The sequence below is a fragment of the Culex quinquefasciatus genome, chromosome 2 (assembly GCF_015732765.1).
Source record: "Culex quinquefasciatus strain JHB chromosome 2, VPISU_Cqui_1.0_pri_paternal, whole genome shotgun sequence".
Taxonomy (NCBI): Eukaryota; Metazoa; Arthropoda; class Insecta; order Diptera; family Culicidae; genus Culex; species Culex quinquefasciatus.
Window position 1 is genome coordinate 172,677,901 of NC_051862.1, and position 25,740 is coordinate 172,703,640.

A 25,740-nucleotide genomic window follows, 5' to 3' on the forward strand; every position below is an offset into this window, starting at 1 on the left:
TTTGTAAAAATTATGTACTCATGGAGAGAACCAAAGTTTATTTACATCCGTAAGAAAAAAGTGTTCCGAATTTGTGGATTTCAAGGGTCAAAGTTTTTCTTCAAAAACTTGATCTAAAAGTTAAAATTAGCAGTTGTTCAATACAGCATTCGAAAGATCGCAAGAAAAGCTTTCAAATGAAGGTAAAAACGAATCATTAAGTTCAACTATCGATTTTCTATGATTTTTTGAACATTAGCCGATCTGTAAACTGTTCCGAATATGAGGGATGACTGTAGGAGTCGTATCAAAAAAGTTCAAAAAAGCGAAATGTAGGGAATTTCCTCATCTCTTCAAAATGTTTTTTTTTTCAAAAGTGGGCAAGCATATCATTTTTTTCAAAAAATCAGTATTGGTTCGAAAATTCATTACATTGTCAAAGATTTTTTGCCCGTTCTAGAAATTTCTGAAAAGGTGGCATTTGATGTCCGTTAAAACATATTAGATTTTTTTGCAAAGTTTTAGTGACAAAAAGAGTAATTAAAAACCATTCAGTGTAGTCCATATCCATACCTACAACTTGGCCGAAGACAGCAAATCGATCAGAAAATTCCTTCAAAAAATACAGATTTTTGAATTTCCATATATTTTTGTATGGACAGCTGCCGAATTTGTATGGAAAATTATATGGACAAACTCATTATGCAAAATGGCTTCTTTCGGCATACCGAAGGAACCATAAAAGTTTCAGCGGGATGAAAAAATACAAAAATAATCGAATGACCGAAATTCAAAAAATACTGTTTGCAAAAGACGCCAAATCGATCAGAATATTTTTTCTAAAGTTACGGATTTTCCTTATTGAAGTAAAATTATTTTATCGTTGAAATTCGAGAAAACTCATTAAAATGAACTTTTGCGTACGGAATTCTTTCAGAGGCTGATATTTTAACATATTTTTGGAATACAAAATTAAAAGATACATAATGTACATACATACATACTAAAATCTTCTGTATTTGTAATATGGGTTTCAAACGATGCAAACATTGCTTATATTTGCAAATGTAGGGTTTTATAGTTTTGCAAAAAAAAATAACTTTTCGCGGTCTCTACGATCAAATTTCAAAAAAAGAAGACAAAGCATTTCAAAAGTTATTCAATCATGCGAAAAAATGTAAGCACCTCAGGAAAATGTATGAAAAAATATTTTTCGTTTATTGCACGTCATCGGAATTTCGTTTTTTTGTGAAAAAAAAGTATTCGTTTGCTTTCTGAATTTTTGACCCAAAATTGATGTTGACAGAAGGGAGATGGAAACGGCCGAAATTATCCGGCTGAGTAAAAAAACACACGCAATATAAATTCAAATTCATTTGACCTCCACGTGTGAAATCATCAGAATAATCCAAATTCGTTGAATTTCATCACAGGTAAGTGATCTACCCCATGGCCTGGGCCAATTGTTCAACCAGTTCAACGCGCCGTTATTTGAATTGCAAATTGGAAAATGTTTCCTGGAACCCCCCCATTGCGCTTGGAATAACTCGTCTATAAACTAATATCACCCAGTCTGTCGACACCCCCGGAAGAAGGCCAACCCTACTTCCCACATTCCTGTCGAAAATGTGTTTGGGCCATGAATTGGCTTTGTAATTAATTTGAGGTCTGCTTACATTTTCGGGTGGGTTATTTCCGGGTGTAACATAACTATTCTCACCTTTCCGGGCCCGAGCACTGACGGGGTAGTGGTGTCTCGAGCAAACGGAAATAACTTGGGAACAACATTTTTTGATATTTGAAAATACTAGGCCAATAACATTTTATGTAATCTATAACAAGATTTGTTATTCGTCGTTATGATTTTTTTTGTTATTGGATTGTTATTTTAATTACAGACTCATAGCATTTTTAGTTATTTTACGAACAAATCTTTGTATTTATTTTTTGTCATTTTAGCAACTAATCCGATCATTCCAATAACAATTGGAGGTATCCTTCCATAACAAAAAAAATTATTCTCAAGTTGTTTTGGCTTTCAACCAATATCAGACCAATAACAAATTTTGTTATGATAACATAAACTGTTATTAAACTCTTATGCAAAGATTAATTTTTCAAGAATATTCCATAACATTTTCTGTTATTTTAACAGTATTTGTTATTGAAATGGCATGAATTTTGTTATTACCGTCTGCCCGGGGTGTATTTTTGACCTTTAAATTTTAAATTTTGCTTCTATATTTGCTAAAGAGATTATTTAGTCTACGTTTGGGGTGTCACCACTCTGGAGGCAAACTTTGCAAATAAGCCATCCTCTCACTCTATCGGGATGGGTTTGCCGCAGTGCTGTAAGCTGTAACTGACACAGCACGAGGGATGTTGCGGGGTTTCGATTAGTTTACGAAACATGAGCAGTTTAGTTTTCAAGAGAAGGAGGAAGAGGAAGCGAGGAGGGCTGGCTAGCGTAGGCCCTAAAACACATGAAATTTATCGTGTGTTACATTAAGCAGCATTTGAGTTTTTTTTAAAGGATGGAAACCTAACATTTATTCGTTTCGGGGAAATAATTTTGCAGCAAATCACAAACAGATTATTTTACGAGTGATCTGGCATCCGAAATGTTTAACAAAATCAGGAAGACAAAGAGTTACGTATATACGAAAAATATTTAAAAAAAATGGAGCTGGAACATTTAGCACAATTGAAAAAGATTTTGAAAGACTGCACCGAATTTTTTGGATAAAATATCATACTGGAATAAAAAAAACATAATTGCGGTTGGTTCGCCAGAGTCAGTTTTGACCGGACTGTTTTCAAGACGTCATTTTTAGATGCTATCCATTATCTTTTCTTTTGATTTTACGGGTCTGGCTTGAGATCCAGCTTCAAAATAGTGCTATAATATGAGAAAACAGTACTATAATATGAGAAAACTCTGCAACGCGAATTCGTCCCCTGAAAATTAAACCCTCTAATATTCTTTCTACAGAAGTTCAGAACACCGCAAGACCCGAACTTGGAAATCGATAAATCTCTTCCAATTCATACCGGAATTTAGTTTCAAACTAAGCTAACTAATCCAACCTTTGTTTCTTTCTGTCTCTCCCACCTCCCACTTTCAGGTATCTCAAATACGGTCCACTCTGACGAGCGGTCGTCCTCGGCGGAACATCACGACCACCTGCACGAGCACGAGCCACCGGCGGCAGATGTGGCCGAGAACGAGATTTACGACTCGGACGAAAGCAACCTGCTCCGGACGCCGCTGGACCGGGGGCCATACTTTGATTTATCGGCCTCGAAGAACATCACGGCCCTCGTCGGCAAGACCGCGTATCTCAACTGTCGGGTCCGGAACCTGGGCAACAAAACGGTGAGAATCAATCAGTATCTTTTAATTTTATTTTTTTTGATGTGTAATTCCTCCAAGTATTCTTACTTGTTCCTTGCGAGTTTTGCAACGACGCAGTTTTGTTGCAATTTCGTAGAAAATTTTCAGAAGTTCTGGCAGAGAAAACAGGTCAAAACTGATCAGTTCTCTACGAAATTGGTCTTTTTTATTAAATTTATTTTTCGTATTTTTAAATCCGGCTAGACTTTTTTGGTGCATTCCGTATGCCCAAAGAAGCCATTTTGAATAATTAGTTCGTCGTTCGAAAATTATATATTTTCCATAAAATTTGGCAGCTGATGTATGAAAATTCAAAAAAAATATCTTTTGAAGAAATTTTCTGATCGATTTGGTTTCTTCGGCAAAGTTGTAGGTAAACATAAGGACTACACTTAGAAAAGAGATATATTTTTAAAATGATTTTTTATTTCACTTTTTTGTTACCAAAACTTGATTTGCACAAAACAATCCATTTTATTTTTCAATGTTCTGATATGTTTTAGGGGACATCAAATGCCAACTTTTTCGAAATTTTCAGAATGGGCAAGAAATCTTTCATTTCGTTATGATGTTTTGAATCAATACTGAATTTAAAAAAAAATCAAAATATTGATCGCAAAAATTTTTAAACTTCATTTTTGAGGTAAAATCGAATTTGCAATCAAAAAGTACTTCAGTGAAAATTTGATAAAGTGCACCGTTTTCAAGCTGTAGTGCCCATGTTTGCACACGTTACATTTTTTTTTTTTTGAAAAGCTGACATTTTTTTGCTGATTTCATTTTTGTTGAAACGACCTGTAACCAATTTTTTTTAATAGTCCGCATCAACTTTGTCGAAGACACCAAATCGATCAGAAAATAGCTTCAAAAATGATAGATTTTTGAATATTTACGTACCGTACAAAGTTTGAGCCACATAAAAAATGCAAAAAAAAATGGACGACATTGGCTGATTTTGTAAAGATATGCTTGTACATCAGGGGTGACCAAAGTATGGCCCGCGGGCCAAACGTGGCCCGCGAGTTGATTTTTTGTGGCCCGCAGACCAATTTTGAAAGATTATGTAAAATGGCCCTTTGACCCATCTGCAATTTTTTTTTTGTTTAAAAAATAGGTTTAGTTTAAGCTTTTTCCATGCTTTGATCCAAAAGTGTAAATGTGATTGAAAATTGTTATTTCGTTAAAAAATTCTTCAAAGGTTTTTGGAAATGAATTATAAAACATTCAAAATTGACTGAAGTAGGAAATTGTTAAATTAGCAATAACAGCTATTCCATAGTAATTTAAAAATTTTAACCGCTGGGCCTCAAACTTATTTTGCACATAGAAAATTCTCAACTCGGGATTCGAACTCATGAAATTTGGATTGTGAATCTTATTTACTAAAATCTTATTCAAGCAGTTATTTATATTTCATTGAAATCAGAGGAATACTTGTTGATAAATCTTTTAGCAGCAATTCATCATTATAGTTGCACCATGTTAAAAACTAAAATTATAAAATTTTACAAAGTTAGTGTAACCCCTTTCTAAAAATATTTTTTTATTTAAAATTAAAATTTCAGGGGAAATCTGTGCATTCAATTCGATTCATTATATTTGTGAAATAACGATTGTCTTCAGCCAAAAAATGTTCATCCACCGTTTAATGTATTTGAGGCATGCAAATTGCAATGCAAATCTTATGGATATTTTGTTTTGGTATTTGTTGGTTTTGCTGAAGCTTTTTTTTTTTAACAAAACTGCTGGAAAAACATAATTAATTGTCCTCGAAAATGTTAAAAATACACGAACCTGAAGGAAAATTCAGCTGTTGAAATTTAATGTAATTTTCTGTGTTATATTTTGTAAAAAACGTGATTTAAATTTTCAAATAATTTTTTTTTAAATAAACATTTTTCACATTTGGCCCGCAAGCTCATGTGAGCTCCAAATTTGGCCCGCCATTCGAAAACATTGAGCACCCCTGTTGTACATACTGTTTTTCCTCTTCTGTACACTGATTTTTTTTTGTTTTAGAGAATATAATATCTAGTTTTACTGATTTTAAATCTCGTTGCACAGGTTTCCTGGGTCCGCCATAGAGACATTCATCTCTTAACCGTAGGTAGATTTACGTACACCTCGGATCAACGGTTCCAGAGCGTGCACAACCCACAAACGGACGACTGGTCGTTGCAGGTAAACAAAGTTCTATAGTTTAATTGAATTACAGAATCAATCAATTCCCGAAACTCGAAATAAATTACTATATCATCCAGTTCTTGAAATCCGAATTCATAATTTTGCATGAATTCGTTTCCAATAACCGTAACTCAGAAAACACACAGAAGTAATTTGGGAAATTGAGTTTTTTTTCACGCAAAATAAATTGCACATTTGTTTCCATTCCAGATCCGATATCCCCAGAAACGAGACACCGGAGTGTACGAGTGCCAAATATCAACCACACCACCGGTGGGTCACTCCATGCACCTGTCGGTAGTCGGTAAGTGGCATGGCAACGCTTGCCAAAACCTTTCTTGCTAGCAAATCCTCTTTTTACGAAAAAAAAAATGCGCGAATCTCTCGTTTTACAAAACTTTCAAAATGGCACATGAGTTTAGCGAGAACAACGTCATTCAGGGGGTAGGGATCACGGGAATGAAGAGCCCGTAACAAAATTTCAATTTGTATACCCGGAACTCATTCTGGGGTTTTATTGGGTAAATGTTACACCCGTTGTCTTTTGTTGATGCCAACCTGCTCTGTTGCTATGTTTCAGAACCCGTCACCATCATCGTCGGTGGGCCGGATATTTACATCAACACCGGCTCCACGGTCAACCTGACGTGCGTGGTGCGGAATTCGCCGGAACCTCCGTCCACCATCATCTGGACCCACAACCACCAGGTGAGAGCAACGGTGTTGCAACTCATGGAAGGGTTTTCATTGCTTCATGGAAATTTTTAAAATATGTTTTTCTCGGAAGGAACATAACAGGCAGAGTAGTCAATTAAATTTTATATTCGATGGTTTATTAACTGAAAGTCAAATGCAAATCTATTACGGTCATTCTATCAGTTCAAATAAAAGCGATTCAATTCAAGCTCATTTGAAAGAGCATATTTAAACTTTCTGTTTTTGAATAGTTCTGATGCATTGATAATTTCTATTGTTTGTGGATAGTTTTAGTCCGTTTCTTTATCCTTCAATCAACAAGTTCAGCCTATTTCGAGCGGTTTTGGTTATTTAAGTATGATTAATCAAATAAATTAATTCATTTTGCTTAACAAAACCGCTTCATACTTATTTTGACTGAAAGTTATGAAGAAGGTTGTCTACGCTCCATACAAACAATAAGATTTTTTAAATGAGGGAGGGAAGCAAAAAAGTGTCCACCTCTATTTATGGATGTCCCATCAGGGTTTTTATATTGAAAAATTGTTTTTTTGGGTTTAAAGAATACAACTGGAAGGACAAGGAACTAATGAAAGTTTTTGGAATAATTTGCTGACCAAGAAAAATATTCAAAATATTGTGACTGCAAAAAGTTGCTAAAAATTTATGTCTCAAAAATAGGAAAAATAATCAAACTAAAATAAGAGGTTTTTACCTGAATGAAGTAGAAGGAATAAAACTATATTTTTGAACCAAATAAATCTTTGTGTCATACATCAATACTTCAATCGCACTTGACAAACGAAGGATTGCTCACTTCCCTTTTATGCATTCAATACTGTTTGAATTGCTTTGTTGCTTACTCGATCCAATTTGCTTCCGGGAAATTCGATTTCCCACTGAGACGATGCATGGGGAGCGCGCACACACACACACACATACGCCTTCGGTTGAATGTCGACCATGAAAAACACAACAGGCATGCCGGAATGGGAACATCAATCTATCAACCTGACAAAAGCAGAATGTTTAATAAAAGTCGACGGCAGTTTGCCGTAATGAAGTTTTCAGAAGTTGACGACATTTTTAAGTCGACTTTTATTTTGGGAAGAGCAATTAATTTTGAAAAACAGGGGAATAAATTAAAATGTTGTGATATTTTTCGTTTAGATTTTAGTTATGGGTCTAATATGAACCTTAAATAAAAATTTAGAAAACTTGCGTAAAATTTTCGTATGATCATAATCCACTGAAGTTTTTTTCTCGAGCCTCGAGTCGATTTTGCTCGATATTTATATTATATTTCAGCTTATTCGACATCGTCAACTTGATCATCACAATCGTCTTAATCTTCAATCAAATCTTCACCTATTGAAGCTTCATTAGTTCATCTAAAACATTTAAGCCATTATTTTCTTCCCTTTCCAAATTGATACTGCAATACTGGAAATTCAAAAAAAAAAGCCCGCTTCATCAGTGTAGCCAAAAGATGTTCTGAATTTTTTGTTGACATTCTGCTGCTACAGGTAAACATATATATGACGTAGTTGGTTTTTCTCCATAGTTTTTATGGAGAATAAGGGCGGTTCGTCGCTGTTGCATGCAAGAAATAATTGCATGCAATATGTTAGCGTAGCAAAGAGTTCGTTTTCTCCATGCAAACTTTCGAGAAAAACCAATCGGCCCATTTTTTTTTGAAATTCAAAGTGTACGTATTTCTGAAGACTCCAAACTTCATAAAAAAAAAATCAAACCATCTACTTTCCCGACCGCTGGGTCTTTTGCAGTCTCTATTGTAAGTTTCTGCTCTAGTTCTAACACATTTGAAGCAAAATTGTGAATTTTTTACAATTTTAAGTGAAATTTTTATTTATTTTGATTAAGTTAACTAAATTTTAACATTAATTTTTTTTTCTTAATCTTAATAAGTAACCTAAGTGATATGGTACATTTGACATAAAAATAATCAAAGTCAACCCGGTATTCGAAAAAAGAATTTACAACGCAACTATTTGTTTAAACACTACAAAAAAACTTTTTTTCCAAAAAGTGAGCATGGACCTTGCGTGGCTTACTCCAGTGCATGTTTTAAAAATAATAATCTTGAGAAAAACCTTAACAAATGGAAAATATTCCAAAAATAAATTCTAATCAAAATCCTAGCAATGTCTCCCCTGCTGATGGTAGGTATTTTATACTTTGAACTCCAGGTTCTGACAGCTCTTAATCAAACAATCATAGATATTGCATGTTTGATGGAATTTCCCTTGTGGCGTAATGTGATATATTTTTCAATCACTAAAACTGGGCAATATCTGGTAACAAATCCCGAGCAGAGGTAAATAACACAGGAATACAAAATTTTGATATTACTTGGGCAAATAACAGCGACCAAAATGTGCCATTAGCGTAATATTGAATATTTGGCTCTTTTGAAATGTTAGTCTTCGTTTAAAAAAAAAGAACATATTTTTTTCGAAAAGATCGGAAAATTTCACGAATGTTTCATATTTAAACATTGAAAATCGGACCATTAGTTACTGAGATATCGACATTAGAAAATGGTGTGTTGTTTGGGTGGGACTTAGAAAACATCAATTTTCCTGTTTTTAAACCTTTGCATGGTTATATCTCAGCGACTAATGGTCGTATCAACAAAGTTCAAAAATGCAAAATATAGAAAATTTTCTCAGCCTTTCAAAAATATTTTTTTCCAAAGGTGGGCAAACATTTGCAGTAATTTATAAAAAAAATGAAAAACTGCGACTATTTTCAAAAAAGTCACCTAAAAATGGATTTAACTTGAAAACGGTGCACTTTATCAAAATTTCACTAAAGTACTTTTTGATTGCAAATTTGATTTTGCATCGAAAAATGAAGTTGAAATATTTTTGCGACCAATTTTTCGATTTTTTGAAAAAAAAACAGTATCGATTCGAAAATTCATAACTCGGTCAAAGATTTTTTGCACAACCTGGAAATTTCTGAAAAGTTGGCATAAAAAAGTGTTTTTTTGAAAATTATGTTTTAGTGACAAAAAGTTAAATTAAAAACACCATTTTTTTAACGTGTATCATTTTTTTTTCAGTGTAGTCTATATCCATACCTACAACTTTGCCGAAGACACCAAATCGATCAAAAAATTCCTTCAAAAGATACAGATTTTTGAATTTTCATACATCATTTTTGTATGGCCAGCTGAGGAGCGGCCGTGTGGCTGACTGGTTACGTTGTTCGCTTTGTAAGCGAATGATTCTGGGTTCGATTCCCATCTGCTCCCAACGAGAAAGTATAGGAAATATTAATCTTGAAACTCTGAACATGAACGAAAAATCAAAGTACACGAGTCGGGGTTCGATCCCCCGTCCTTTGGATTGGTAAGCAAAAATGCTAACCACTAGGCCATCGCGACTCGGTGAGCTATGATTGGAATTAGGAATACTGTTACTATCAACTATATACGCGCTGGGTCCTTGTCCATTTGACAAGGGTTCGGAAGTTATAAATAACGTTTGAATCCGATTGGTGCAAACGTTCTTCAGGGCGGGGCTTGTCGATAAAGCTACCTCGCGCTCGGCTAGCCAGCGTAGAAATGGGTCACCGAAGCTCGGCAGAGCTAACACCTTCCAGATGCCTATGCGAGTTATTTGCATGTATAGAATGTAGATCTAAAAATACATGGAAACAACTCAATTTGCACACACACATACACACACACACATCATTTTAGTATGGCCAGCTGCCAAATTTGTATGGAAAATTATATGGACAAACTAATGATGCAAAATGGTTTCTTTGGGCATACCGAAGGCACCAAAAAGTTTCAGTCGGATTAAAAAATACAAAAAATAAAATTTAAGAAAAAAGACCTAATTCGTAGAGAATTGCTCTAATAAAAAACTATAAAAACAAAAAAAAAAAAAAAAACACCAAAATGTGCTGTCCGATCATTGAAACATTTTGCAATTTTGAATTATCAAAACGATACCTTAAATTGGTATGATACCAAATTTTGCACTTGCATCATCCTTAAGACAAATTTTAAAGGATTCAGGAATATCAAAAATTGGTATTGATACCAGAGAAAGGTATTACTATGCATTTACCTTGTTATTTACCCATGATCGGAATGGGAATCACAAAATTCAATGGTATTTTCATATTGGATCACTAATAATGTGATATCAGTTATGAAGAATGGAAAATATTTTTCCCCGTACATTGAGCTGATTACATGAATAGTTTCCACGAATGCAAACCTTCCCCCATCGTTTCATATAAACACCAAAGCTCTACATCAGTTATTATTGAAAATATTGTTTGCTTTCGATCACCGACAGGAAATTAATTACGACTCACCCCGGGGCGGTGTATCGGTTATCACGGAAAAGGGCGAAACGACCACCTCGTACCTGCTGATCCAGCGGGCCAAAAGCACCGATTCGGGCAAGTACGTCTGCTCGCCGTCGAACGCCAACACGTACTTCATCAACGTTCACATCCTGAACGGTAGGTAGATTCGTTGAAAAATTTGTTTTAAATAGAATAAATGATTTGCTGATCAAATCTTCATCACGCTTTATAAATGACATCGTCTGTAAAATGCACTTTGCATATGTTATTGAACATTCTTTGTCAGTGGTGACACACAAACAAACACACTCACACTCACTCACGAGAGTCAGTTGATTTCAAGCTATTCACCACACCACACACACACACAGCTGCTGCACAAATGGACTTTCCACAATTCCGTATGCATTTTGCATTCTGTGTCAGCATTCAACCGGAAGCAATCAATATCGTCTTGCATTTGCAGCGCTCTAAAGTGAGTTTGTAACATGTCAGTGTGCGTGTTTATGTGTGTAAGTGAATTTATGCGATGTATTTCTAGGGAAAGTTGATGTTTGATGATGGCAACTCTCTTAAATTTCAAAATATCAAACATACAATTTTTAACTACAATTATACCAACCAGACAGTTCTACATTCTACACACTGTAATTATTGGTTGCTTTTGAACACTTGGGGGACAAAAAAAAAAGATTATTTGATTATCCCAAGTAACATTTTCCCGAGGTCTTCGGATCATCGAGTTTGTCCTGAACGAATTTTTTTTTTCGATGAGCAATTCCCACCCTAAAAATTCTCTTTTCTCAACATTTACAGGAGAACACCCGGAAGCGATGCAGCACGGTGGCCAGCTCCGGATAGGTGACCCCGTGCACGTGTTTGTGTTCGTAATCATCACCCTGGTGCTGAGCAATCGATGAAGTCCCGCCGGCAGCGGAAAATGGAAGACCGTCGGAAGCCGCTCGGTCACTGTGAATAATATAGAAGGCGGAGTAATTAGAATAACGACAATGATGCCGGGAACGCGATCCGGTGGTACCTCCGGTGGTGGCGCAATCGACGATTCAATTATCGAGATCGCCCAGCGGTGCCGTGAGTCGTGAGTTGAGCAGATGTGTTTTGAATGGATTGTTGGAGACAAGAAGGGCCAGACACGGCCCACAATGTGGGCGGCTAGCGTAGACCTAGGATAGGAAGTCAAGAATCACTCAAAGTTGTTGATTTATCCGATGAAACTGTTTGGAATTGCGCTGGGAACGAGTCCTCGACGACCAACCCAACATCACCGAGTTATGTTTGTTACTGGGAGGGCGGACGATTGTTCTGGGAATTGTGGCATAGATGTCTCGAGCAAAGCTGGTCGGCACGCATGATAATAGCATTATCGACATGGTTCGCGCTTAAACTACTTAGGGCCGGGTCGAAAATCCATGTGCGTATAAATTTTGAGCAACTTTCATTGTTATACCACATTTTTTTGGGTAACTTGGATATTTTAAGTTTGGGTGCTCTATGTGTTTTTTTTTTAACTGAAATGTTCCAGTTGTGTTGCATTTTCAAACATATTTTCGTTAGAACACTTTTATGTTCAAATTCATTTTACTATTATAACATACAATCTCTCATTTTGTTCCAAATTTTTTTTTATTCCATTTTTCAACGATTTGGTCAATATGCAGAACAGCAGAACAGCTTTTTTCTGATCGTAACAGGCCCAAAAAAAGCCTTTTAAATATTGGATGCAATTGGTGCTGTCCCAGCTTTTCGCAAAGCATTTAATTTTTCGATGAAAAACCCAACTTATTTTGTTATTTGATTTTTGTAGTTTTCATTTTATACTGATACAGCGGCGTTCAACTTGCTCCTGGCAAAAGATACAGGGTGTGCAAAGCCTGTCTAAAATTTAAAAATTACGAAAAGAGCTGAAAAATTGAAAAATTGGTTAAAGTTTAATTGCTTAAATTCTGATCTGAAGTTTGTATGGAACTTTAATCAATTTATTATGGAGAATTGTAATTTTTTACAACTTCTTATAGAAAATTTCACAAAACCCTGTCAAATTTCCCTCTTCTTATGTTTCTTATAGGTTTTGATCCAGGGAACAACTTTGTAGAACATCGTATATTTTATTTCGTGAATACAAAATTTGAAGAATGACTCAATTTAAAGTGCAGTTTAAAAAAGGTGCAGGTGGTTATGTTACACATGACCAGTATGACAAAGAACTTTGCAAGATGATTGTTGAAATTTTCGATTAGAATGTCCGGTCCAAATTCCCCCCTTATAATAACCGTCCTATCGAACTAAGGGGACGGAAATTGCAAGTGGAGCTGAAATAGAAATCGAAGTGAAATCTATTTACTTTCCTTCACCACTCGAAAGTTACCAAGATGCGGGAATGTTTTTGCAAGGCTGTTGCAAGCAATCGGCGGCAATAAAGGAAATTTGAACAGCAGACATTAAAAACTACCCTTTACAGGGCTCTTAATGATTACGAGATAGTTATTCTAAATTTCCAGAAACAGATTTTCACAGTGGCACAAAAAATGTGCATTGCAGTAGTCTATTTATTACTTCCTGCCTAATAAGCAATATATTTTAACTGCTTAGCATTAGCATATTTTAACTGCTTAATTTCAGATAATGGCCAAATGCAACTTTTTATGTCCAGTATCAAAAATCATTAAGTTTGATACCCATATTGCCCCAACTCTTACGGTCCGGCAAATGTCCCCTCATCGGAACATCCCCGGGGCCTCCGGCCACTTCGGATTGTGTCCACTACTGCCAAAATGTCAAATTTCATGTCCGGTATCAAAAACCATTAGGTTTGATACCCATATTCCCCCAACTCTTACGGTCCGGTAAATGTCCCCCCATCGGAACATCCGCGGGGTCTCCGGCCACTCCGGATTGTGGCCACTACTGCCAAAATGTCAAATTTAATGTCCGGTATCAAAAACCATAAAGTTTGATACCCATATTGCCCCAACTCTTACGGTCCGGCAAATGTCCCTCCATCGGAACATCCGCGGGGCCTCCGGCCACTCCGGATTGTGGTCACTACTGCCGAAACGTCAAATTTCATGTCCAGTATCAAAATCCCTAAAGTTTGATACCCATATTGCCCCAACTCTTATGGTTCCGCAAATGTCCCCCCATCGGAACATCCGCGGGGCCTCCGGACACTCCAGGTGGTGGCCACTACTGCCAAAATGTCAAATTTCATGTCCAGTATCAAAATCCCTAAAGTTTGATACCCATATTGCCCCAACTCTTATGGTTCCGCAAATGTCCCCTTATCGGAACATCCGCGGGGCCTCCGGCCACTCCGGATTGTGGTCACTACTGCCGAAATGTCAAATTTCATGTCCGGTATCAAAAACCATTAAGTTTGATACCCATATTACACCAACTCTTACGGTCCGGCAAATGTCCCCTTATCGGAACATCCCCGGGGCCTCCGGCCACTCCAGGTGGTGGCCACTACTGCCAAAATGTCAAATTTCATGTCTAGTATCAAAATCCCTAAAGTTTGATACCCATATTGCCCCAACTCTTATGGTTCCGCAAATGTCCCCTTATCGGAACATCCGCGGGGCCTCCGGCCACTCCGGATTGTGGCCACTACTGCCAAAATGTCGAATTTCATGTCCGGTATCAAAAACCATAAAGTTTGGTACCCATATTACACCAACTCTTACGGTCCGGCAAATGTCCCCTTATCGGAACATCCCCGGGGCCTCCGGCCACTCCAGGTGGTGGCCACTACTGCCAAAATGTCAAATTTCATGTCCAGTATCAAAATCCCTAAAGTTTGATACCCATATTGCCCCAACTCTTATGGTTCCGCAAATGTCCCCTTATCGGAACATCCGCGGGGCCTCCGGCCACTCCGGATTGTGGTCACTACTGCCGAAATGTCAAATTTCATGTCCGGTATCAAAAACCATTAAGTTTGATACCCATATTGCCCCAACTCTTACGGTCCGGCAAATGTCCCCCCATCGGAACATCCGCGGGGCCTCCGGCCACTCCGGATTGTGGCCACTACTGCCAAAATGTCGAATTTCATGTCCGGTATCAAAAACCATAAAGTTTGGTACCCATATTACACCAACTCTTACGGTCCGGCAAATGTCCCCTTATCGGAACATCCCCGGGGCCTCCGGCCACTCCAGGTGGTGGCCACTACTGCCAAAATGTCAAATTTCATGTCCAGTATCAAAATCCCTAAAGTTTGATACCCATATTGCCCCAACTCTTACGGTTCGGCAAATGTCCCCCCATCGGAACATCCCCGGGGCCTCCGGCCACTCCGGATTGTGGTCACTACTGCCGAAACATCAAATTTCATGTCCAGTATCAAAATCCCTAAAGTTTGATACCCATATTGCCCCAACTCTTATGGTTCCGCAAATGTCCCCTTATCGGAACATCCCCGGGGCCTCCGGCCACTCCAGGTGGTGGCCACTACTGCCAAAATGTCAAATTTCATGTCCAGTATCAAAAACCATAAAGTTTGATACCCATATTGCCCCAACTCTTACGGTCCGGCAAATGTCCCCCCATCGGAACATCCGCGGGGCCTCCGGCCACTCCGGATTGTGACCACTACTGCCGAAATGTCAAATTTCATATCCAATATCAAAAACCATAAAGTTTGATACCCATATTGACACAACTCTTACGGTCCGGAAAATGTCCCCCCATCGGAACATCCGCGGGGCCTCCGGCCACTCCAGGTGGTGGCCAGTTCCAATGATCGACTCACGCGACCGGCATGTCTTAGCTGGTCCTTGCCTCCAAGCCATCTGCTCCCGGACCTCCAGGCCGTCTGCTACCGGGCCACCAGGCCATCTGCTTCTGATGTGTCCTCGTCGTCGTCCAGCAATAGAATGAATTTTCGGGACCGACCGAGCCGAGTTGTGTTGGCTCGTCGACGATCCGAAAATTATGAGGTGGAGTGGGGGAGATTTTAGATACATCAATCTCACGTCTCTCGATCGACTGATTGGGAAACGTTCGTTCATCCAACCAGCGTGCACCAAAAAGAGGGGAAATTTGCCGAGAGGGGAATTCGTCACGTAACGTTTTCGCTTCGCGAAAATTTTGGATTGACACCACGTATAGAAACCTTAGGACAAAGTTCTTTGTCAAAAATACAATGTAACGAACTAAAGAATGTGAAAACTTGCAGAAATTAATTGTTTATTTTGTTTGTATTATTTCAATAAGTTTAAAAAAACTAAAAATGAGCAATTGCAGCTCAAATCAGGAATTTTTCTGGTACTTTTGTACCCGACCGTCTCCGATTTCAATGAACTTTGTAGGCATGCTATCCTAGACTTATATAAGCCATTTTTGTGTATATGGAGCCAATTGTACTCGAAAATGACATTTGAGAAGGGCGTATGCTATTTAGATGTTTTTTATTCTGTAAATTAAAAATGACTGTATCTCGAAGGCGTTGCATCGTACTAAAAAGTGGTCAAAGACTTGTAGGAAATTGAACGGGCTTTCTGAAAAAAAAAAAAAAATACATTGAAAGAAAAATACACGCCACTTCAATGGGATTTTTTAATTTTTATGTTTAGAAGTTAAATGTTGAGGTAATGTCACGTTTTTTTTCGTTCAAAATTTTTGAAAAAATAGCCTAAATGTTACAAAAAGACTCACGAAAAATGCAGGATGGTATGTCTCTCCTTAAAAAAAAATCATATACTAAATCTGTTTTTTTTAAGTGGTCTAAACGTCAAAATTTACAGAAAATGATAATGGGAATCGATTCTCCAGACAATTTTACATAAAAGTCTCTATGTTGACCATTGTCCTATGTCGAATCCTTGCGAAGATACAGCGGTTTTAAAAATAAAAATGTTGAATAAAGAGCTTTTTTGGTGGTTTTTGCATTTTTTATATGACAGACTTGATTTTTCAGTCTCGAAAATATTTTTACCGGAAAGCTCGTCCAATTTCCCATAAGTTTGCCTTTGACAGCTTTTCAATTTGACTAGTTTTATTTTTTACGTAAGATAATTTACTATCCAGATTTCTACCACACTGAAAAAAATATTCTGTTTATATCTGTAAGCCCATGCATCCAATCGAAATGCTGTCAAATGCAAACTTATGGGAAATTGGACAAGCTTTCCGGAAAAAACATTTACGAGACTAAGAAATCAAGTCTGTCGTATAGAAAATGCAAAAACCACCAAAAAAGCTTTATTTCAATTTTTGTATTTTCAAAATCCTTGCAATTTTAGTATGTAATTTTTTATTTTTTTCTTACTCTTGGTGACACTTTTATTTACAAGCAATTACTTTTCCAACATGGGTTATGATGTAACACACAGCTGTAAGGAACTCCAAAACTCTGTTATGTACCCTCAAAGAACTTATTGTAGTGATTATTCACCAATCAAACCGGATGGAGACTATTATGTAAAATTGTCTGGAGAATCGATTTCCACTATCGGTTTTTGAAAATTTTGACGTTAAGACCACTTTTCAAAAAAAAAAAAAAGTTTTAGTAAATGATTTTTGTATTCTTTTAGGAGAGACATACCATCCTGCATTTTTAGTGAGTCTTTTTGTAGCATATTAGGCTATTTGCTCAAAAATTTTGAACGAAAAAAAATCGTGACATCTACTTAAAATTTCACTTTTAAACTTAAGAATTGAAAATTTGACATCTATTTTTCTTTCAGAGTATTTTTTTCAGAAAGCCCGTCCAATTTCCTACAAGTTTGTCCTAGACCACTTTTTGGTACGATGCAACGTCTTCGAGATATGTACAGTCATTTTTAAATTACAGAATACAAAAATATCTTAATAACATACCTTCTCAAATGTCATTTTCGAGTACAATTGGCTCCATATACACAAAAATGGCTTGTATAGGCCTAGGATAACATGTCTACAAAGTTTCATTGAAATCGGAGAGGGTCGGGTACAAAAGTACCAGAAAAATTCCTGATTTGAGCTGAAATTGTTCGAATGCAAAAATCAGAAATATTTTATTTATCGAAAAAAAAAAATCTGAAAATGCTTGAAAGAATGCAAAATCTCACAGCAATCATTTTATGGATAACTGATTACCGTCCGACCGATGTTGATCTTTGTTTATGAAACACGACATAATCTTTAAAAATGTTTAAAAAACGCAAAAAAAATGAAAAATCTATAACAATTAAATTTAAGTATATTGATGGAAATTTGTTTGTATTTTAATTTATGCTGATATGATATCAGTTTGGTGTCATTTGTCCGCTGACAAAAGTTTCCGTTTCGTACCCATATTTCCATCGGATTCCACCCCTTCTCGTCGATTTTGGGTATCAAACCTCTTCCTCCATACATTGTTTACTCGTGGGCGCCACTGGTTTTCAGTTACTTTCCCAATTTCGATATAATTTTAGCTGCCATTTGAAACTATTTCAATCAAATTTGAAGGATAATTATTCTGAAAGCCACAATCTCAAACCAGAACAGCAAAATCCTTTGTATTCACGTTCCGTTAATAAAACATTAATTAGAGCCCTGACCGCGCTGGACATTTTTCAATTGATTTGATTATGATCAACATCGTTGGGTAAATCGTCACGTCCGCGTGATGCACAAATATCACATTGATCAATTCTAGGCAGGTATTATTTTGATTTACGGCCACCAGAGGCCACCGTGGAGTGATTTTTTAATTTGATTTATGATGTTCATGCATCTCTTTTCAAACACAAAAGCGGCCCGCCCCACTGCTCGCCCATCAATTTCCTCCCAATCAATCGTTCGACCTCCGAGCAAGATTTTATTTGCGCTAATAAAACAACCCCACCTCCCAAATCGAATCCTGCTAAATCATCCGCGAATGATTAATTTTATGCTTCCCCGGCCAAACACCCACAACACCCACACCACCGCCACGATATTATAATTCATGTTTGCCTAGTTTGATTGCAATGTTTGAGGAGGAGAAGGATCCAGGCAAGTGTGAAAAGGGTTGTTTTTGGAGTTGATGCGGTAAGTTGGGAGAAGGTGTGAATCGGCAAACACAGAGTGTTGTAAATATTTGAAAGCGAAACCGATTTCTAGCGGACTAACTATTTTAAGAGATTTTAAATAAAATTGTGAGAAAAAAAATACAGTTGGTCCTCTTTTAATGTTCCGAAAAAGTCCAATTAATCACTTGTCTCGCAGGATCAGCAAAAACGAAACGCAAAAAAAAAATCATCCTGATGGTAAGTTTGATGAGAAAAACTGGTGCGGTGACTGTCGATGGGCAATTAATGTCAAAGCTAATAATGATTGGGCAATAAATTTTTCTTCAGCAGTGCAAAAAAAAAAAAGCGTCAGCTGGGAAGTCCTGTTGAATACTTTGCAAACGGGTGTATTTTATGATGGTAGCACACGATGATGATATGCCTCTGCCAATCAGATATTAATTACTGCTGCTGCTGTGTCACTGCTGGGCCTGATGGTGTGCAAATGGGCGTTAAAAAATTGTTGAATCAAAATTGACAAATTGTAGCTAATTTAAATGATGGCTTTTAGACTTATTGAATTGATTAAGATTTTTTATAATTTTAATTGGTTTCATTTTAAATTACATTAGTTGCCCCGACTCCTCTTCTATTGGTATGACACTTTTGTCAGCAGTTATATCAAGTCAAATTGTACCAGTCAGGAGAAATTTTTTTTTGTCAAATGACATATCTCAGGGCTATGGAGTTGGAGTCGGGTCGTTTTGGGGACCTGGAGTCGGAGTCGTCAAAACTCGAACAGCTGGGGTCGGAGTCGGCTAAATTTTATGAACTGGAGTCGGAGCCGAAAATATCCGGAAATCCGAAAATAATCCGAAAATATCCGGAGTCGGAGTACTCGAAAATTCAACAATAGTTCATTATTTATTATAATGCAGGTGATTTATCAAAACTTCTTCTATTTTTATTGCTTTTTTAAATCGCATTGTTTTTTAAGAAATTTATCAGATACAATTATTTTTGAAGCACTTTTATTGTGATTGGAAAGCTCTAGTTGTGAATAATCATCAAAGCGTTAAACCAAATAATAAGCTTCAATTGTGTTATTTCACTATGGTGACTGAATGATAACCTGTTAATCTTGCTGTTAATCCTCTCTTACCCAAGTATGAAGCATTATAACCCAAAAAATAATAGGCAATATTGTTTTTTTTAGTCAGACATATTTAATTGATTCTTGACTACCTTTTTTACCTGTATACCCTTTTAATTCAAATTTGACAGGAGCGGCCGTGGCTTACTGGTCACGGTGTTCGCTTTGTAAGCGAATGGTCCTGGGTTCGATTCCCATCTGCTCCCAACGAGAAAGCATAGGAAACTCTGAACATGGACGAAAAATCGAAGTCGCTCGAGTCGGGGTTTGATCCCCCGTCCTTTGGATTGGTAAGCAAAAATGCTAACCACTAGGCCATCGCGACTTGGTGAGCTCTGACTGGAATTAGGAATACTGTTACTATCAACTATATACGCGCTGGGTCCTTATCCATTTGACAAGGGTTCGGAAGTTCTAAATAACGTTTGAATCCGATTGGTCCAAACGTTCTTCAGAGCGGGGCTTGTCGATAAAGCTGAAGTACTTCGCGCTCGGCTAGCCAGCATAGAAATGGGTCATCGAAGCTCGGCAGAGCTAACACCTTCCAAATGCCTATGCGAGTTATTTGCATGTATAGAATGTAGATCTAAAAATACATGGAAACAACTCATTTAGTAAGAAGCGGCCGCGTGGTCCCGTTTGGTTGGTTGCACACACACACACACACACATACCCTTTTAATTCAAATTTGACCAAATTTAATCCAGTTCTTTCTGGAAAAAAGCACACACAGTCACATTCAACCCCGATAGCGAATGTCTTGGAGGTTTTAAATAAAATCATTTTTGTGGAAAAAAATACGAGGTACATAAAAAGATTAAAAAAAATAATTACTGTTTACTATTTGACTTCATCCATAAAGTACGTCACGCTAAAATCAGTCAAAATTTACCCCCCCCCCCCTCTCTTCCCCCCTTTATCACGCTTTCCCTATACTTATAACACGCAATGTCACACTTTCTCAAACACCCCTCCCCCTAGTGGTGACATACTTTATGGATGACGCCTTTTTTCATTTAAATCTGAAAGTGTTAATCCTTAGGCAAATTATCGTTGAAAAAATCATAAAATTTTAATACCAAAAAGGACCTAATTAATAAAATGTATAAAAATTATACGATTTCAATTTATTTTTCAAACTTCATTGAACCGGGAAGATTTTTTTTTCATAATGTACAGATCCTACGCCAATATGACGGAAGGTGATTATCATTGCAAACTAATGTACCCAAAAAAAATCTTGGAAACGTAATTAATGGTCCTTTTAAATTTGCAATAATGTTTTTTACGTCCAAATAAAAATAAAAATGCATTTAAAAAAGGTTTCGTTTAAAATTGGTATAAATCATAAATCATTAAAAAATAAATCATTAAAAAAAGGGAAAACAAATTTTAAAATTATTAGCTTAAAAAAAAATTAATTTAAATTCCAGATTAAATCAAAATTAAATAAATCCAAATTCACTTACAAAAATTGTTCTTCTTAAAATGCCTTCAAAACTGGAGATATTTTTTGATTTCTATTTCAGTAACGTATAAAACTTGTAACTTTGAAACTTTTTTGCGTTTTGTAATTCGAACTTATTTTGCTTGAGAAAAACTTGACAATCAGAGAGTATTTAAATGATCATATTTATCAATGTTTTCAAAATAATAGTTCACTGAATTTTTAAATATTTAAAAATATGTGGAGTCGAAGTCGCAGCCAACAATTTGTTGAAAGCTGGATTCGGAGTCAGCTAGAGTTGGTAGGCTGGAGTTGGAGTCGGAGTCGGTTGGAGCTAAAAGCCGGAGCCGGAGTTGGAGTCGTTTGAAATAAAGCAGTTATGGGGTTGCTGAACTCAAATTTGATGTTTTAAGAGGAAAATAATAAAAAAAAAAACAATCACGAATGAGGCTTTGGTTATCAAATGTTCCTTTTCTGAAGAACGCCAACAATCAAATAAATTAATAATCTAAAAAGACTAATTCATGGCTTTGTCGCCAAGGGCCGGAGAAGAAATGTTTGATTCAGATCGCCATGAAATGTGTTTTAATGGATGAGTGGTTTCGTTTTAAACGTTACATTATTTTACCAAAAAATTGCCTGAAAGTAGTTTTGGTCATCATTAATTAAAAATCGCTTACTTTTTAAAAGGTGCTATGCACATAGAAAATCCATGGCGCATTGGTTGTCTTGAAAAAGTAATCTAGAATAATTGTCAACCAGGAAGTCAATTAAAAAAAACAGGAGGTTGATTATTACATTATAAAATTGTATTAATTTTAAGACATGTTTTGCTTTGCTTTGATTGGAGACGGTGATTTCAGCGGATTGCAGTCTGGATTTCGCCATGTATATTTACTGATTTGCTGCTGCTGTCGAGACAATTCCTGTTTGACTATTTTGAGTTTTTTTGCGATCGTCTTGGTTCTTCCAGCTTCGATTTTGAGGAAATTAAAAAAAAGCTTAAAATGTGATAAAATTTTAGGCCAGATTAGTCATACTGGATCCAAAAATCAAAATTTCCAAAACTAACCTATCATTCTCGTGTGGTCATATGAATCATTCCCCCATTATTTACTCAAAACTTTTTTTTTTGAAAATTTAAGGCCTGACAAATTTAAACAAAACAGGCATTCTGAGGAGTCGAATCATGGCCTCTTCATTTATTTCTCACAAATTTTAACTTAGAAAGCATCAACAACATTTCTATTTTTTAAATATACAGATATTGCTAATTTTTTAAACCACAGTACGAATGTATGTTTAACCAACAATGATTTAGCTCATTATCTTGTATTCATAAATCATGGTAATATTGCATTGTACTCTTATACATTATTTAACAAATCGTTAACCTCACAAGCTGTTTTCTAACACAAAAAATTAACCTAGAAGCAATGTTAGCTGCTGAATTACTAAAATTACAAATTGCTTTTAATTTTTACAATATATGTATGAGAAAAAAGCATTCCTTTTCTTGATTATTTCTTGAAATCACAATTTAGGTTGAACAAAAATCCCTCAGAAATTTTCACACCTCACCAGAGGGCTTCATTGTTTCCTGGCTAGTAAAATTCATACGGCACCCATCATTTGGTGCCAAGAAAACGCAATATAGCGGCATACTCGGTTGGGGTTTTTTTTTATTAAATATTTTTCCATGCAAATTTTCCCATTATCTACTCGTTAAGTACCCTGTGGCCCTGTGCTATCAATCTTGCGTGCGTGAAAATTGACTCCTACCTGCTGGAATTTATGAACCTCTATTAAAGATGTAGAGATGGTTAGGTTATTTTGAATGGTGGCTGATTGGCGAATAAAAAAAAACTGATATTGTGAAAATTTGTTGTTTTTGTTTATATATACAGCAAAAAATTATAAAAATAACAATTGTTAAAATCATAAAGTTTCAAAATTATTCATCAGTATATTTTTTAAAAGAAAATATTGTACAACATGATTCCACTTATAAAATAAATTTGTAAAAAAAATACCATATCATCACTATAATTCCCTTATGAAATTGGAACAGCTGCTATTTTTCGCCAAACTCTACGGGTGGAAAAGAATCTAACGAAACCACCACGACCGCCACCGTTCTCGACAACGGCACATCATAAATCTATTCTGTTAACTGCCAAAATGCCGCTGAAATTCATATCGTATACATACGAAAGCCCCCCCCTTCCCCCACCACAGTCTGTCAAAACATCGTCGTAAAAGTGGCAGCAGCACCACAAGACACGAAGATCAGGGTGTAGTTTTAAGTGAGTCTCCTTTCCAGCATTTTCCAGCTCAGGAAAGAGCAGTTTGTGGGCCCCCTCATTCATCATGCCTTTTTAAAGTAATTTCAAGAAACATTAGCAAGATTGATGAAGGAAATGTTTAACATGCGTGTTTTAAGACGGAGGAACGACGACGGGGAAGAAAGACACGACGAACAGCTGGTATTTGCTTACGTTGAACGGCGTGTAGTAACACATACAGACATTTGCAAACGCAAGTGTGACCAAACTAGTTTGGCTATGTTTAGAACAAACATTTCACAGTTGTGGCATGGTCACTATTAAGGGGAATTGCTAATAAAATCCAGTATTTGAGCTTTTCACAGTCATAGTCAATTTTATTTAAATTTTTCGTTATATATATTTTTATGCAATTTCATTATATTTTTCAAACTTGTTTGAATCTAAAGTGTCAATTATTTGAATTTCAATCATCTAAATTTATACGCTCTTACGTTTCGCTCTTGAATGCTCTTTCTAACTGACGTTTATTGTTTCTCTTCTTCTTCTTCCTCCTCAACGGCAAAACAGCACAAAACGGCGCCAAAGACGTTCACGTAGACAGACCGGCCGCGCACCGATCGCTGTTTAACCGCAAACATTCTCCCCGCCTTGAGACAGCGTCTCAACCTTCTTCTGATCTCCTGCACCGAGCGATGGTACTCGTGCTTTCCTCGTCGCGTCGTCACGTTCCGAACCAGTCCCGCTTGATCTGGCCAGCCTCGCGAACTGCATCCCTGGGGTGCTTGAGCCGGAACGCTTCTCCGGTCGCAGGTTGTAGAGGGGCCGTATGACTCGAGATCGCTGTCGGCACACTTCAATCAGCGACAAGCGTTTCTCGATAATCTGCTTGCCCTTCGTGTACTTGTACTTGTTCGCCGGACCAACAGTTCGGAGTTTCTTGCATAGCTTCGTGTTTTGTCGATCCAGATTGTTCCGCGAGACCCCGGTCGTTGTGGCGTAGCAGCCGTCGTGAACGACCCGGAGTTTGATTCCGATGATGTCCTCCTTCACAATCTGTTCCTTGGAGTTGGATTTCCGTTGGAACCAGGGATGCCAGATACACAGATTTGTCTGTGTTTCACAGACATTTGAGCTCGTGTCAGACGTTTTTTGAGGTGCACAGACTTTTTGAAAACTTCATTAAATTGTTATTTTGTAAAAATATCAATCGATAATTATTTCGTTAGTCTTCAAATGCTTAAAAACACATTTTTTGATGGATTTCTATGACTGTAAATTGATATATTTGAATTTTAGACAAAGGCACAGACATACACAGACTTTTTCACAGACATTTTAAAAAATCATGTGGCATCCCTGGTTGGAACTTGCCTTTGTTGGCCCGCAGGCGCTTTGTACCGAGGATCTCCTGGTCCTCCCAGGACAACCGCAAGGAGCGATTGATGTCGAGTTCCTGGGCGACGTTAAGAACCATGTAGGGAGTGCGTGTTCGACACGGCTTCCAGATTTTCCTCGCCACCATCCATCCGAGTATGAAACGCTGTGCCACGAGGATTCTTTGTAGATTCTTGACCTGTCCATCTGCTACGCTGAAGCGCTGACTCGGCAAGGCCGCCGTCAGGCCTCCCAAAACGTAGACTTGCGTGGTGAGCTTGGTTTCACCGTTGAAACGCGAAGGCATCACCCGCGTGTCTGCGCCGGGCGTGGTCCCGACGATATCTCCGTTGGCCTCGGAGACTTCCAGAGAGGCATTCGTGCACTTCATCCCAAAGCGCTTGACCGATTCCTCCGTGATGTGGGATACTTGTGATCCGCTGTTGTTGTTGACGAGACCTCGCACCTGTTGCGATTCTCCGTCCTCTTTCTCCTTGCAGAAGATCTCCGCAGGCGGTAATGGCACCGACGACCATCTCGATTGAGTTGCGTTCTCGGAGACCGACGAGACCTCCGTTCTCCTTGGTTGTGTTGCAGGTCGGTCGCGGCCTGCCTCTTCCGGTTCTTGAATCTGCTGCTGCTGCAAGCATAGCATTGTGTGGTGTCGTTGCTGGCAGCTGGCCGTGCGGCACGCTTGCAACTTCTCTTCGGCAGGCTCGGCAAACACCTTCAGCGCCTCCGCGACGCTTCGGGGTTCCGAATTCGACACCTGACTCCCCGCCGGTGGCGCCAGTGGCGGCGGGTTCTGGCACTGCATGAGGAGAATCTGCTGTTGTGTCTCCTGAATGATCCTGACGGCGTCCCACAGATCATCGCACTTCTGCCGATTGCCC

The 25,740-nt window shown here is 37.5% G+C and overlaps 1 protein-coding gene across 1 annotated transcript in view; it reads left to right on the top strand.

The window, feature by feature from the left end:
- The window catches only part of LOC6045050 (zwei Ig domain protein zig-8), a 77,182-nt gene extending 64,274 nt beyond the window's left edge, over positions 1-12,908 (top strand). The window contains exons 3-8 of the mRNA XM_038256654.1: positions 3,105-3,355; positions 5,438-5,554; positions 5,768-5,861; positions 6,138-6,265; positions 10,594-10,762; positions 11,423-12,908. Coding sequence (XP_038112582.1) covers positions 3,105-3,355; positions 5,438-5,554; positions 5,768-5,861; positions 6,138-6,265; positions 10,594-10,762; positions 11,423-11,526 — 863 coding nt within the window. The 3' untranslated portion in view covers positions 11,527-12,908. The remainder of the gene's footprint in view (positions 1-3,104; positions 3,356-5,437; positions 5,555-5,767; positions 5,862-6,137; positions 6,266-10,593; positions 10,763-11,422) is intronic.
- Positions 12,909-25,740: the final 12,832 nt, after the last annotated feature.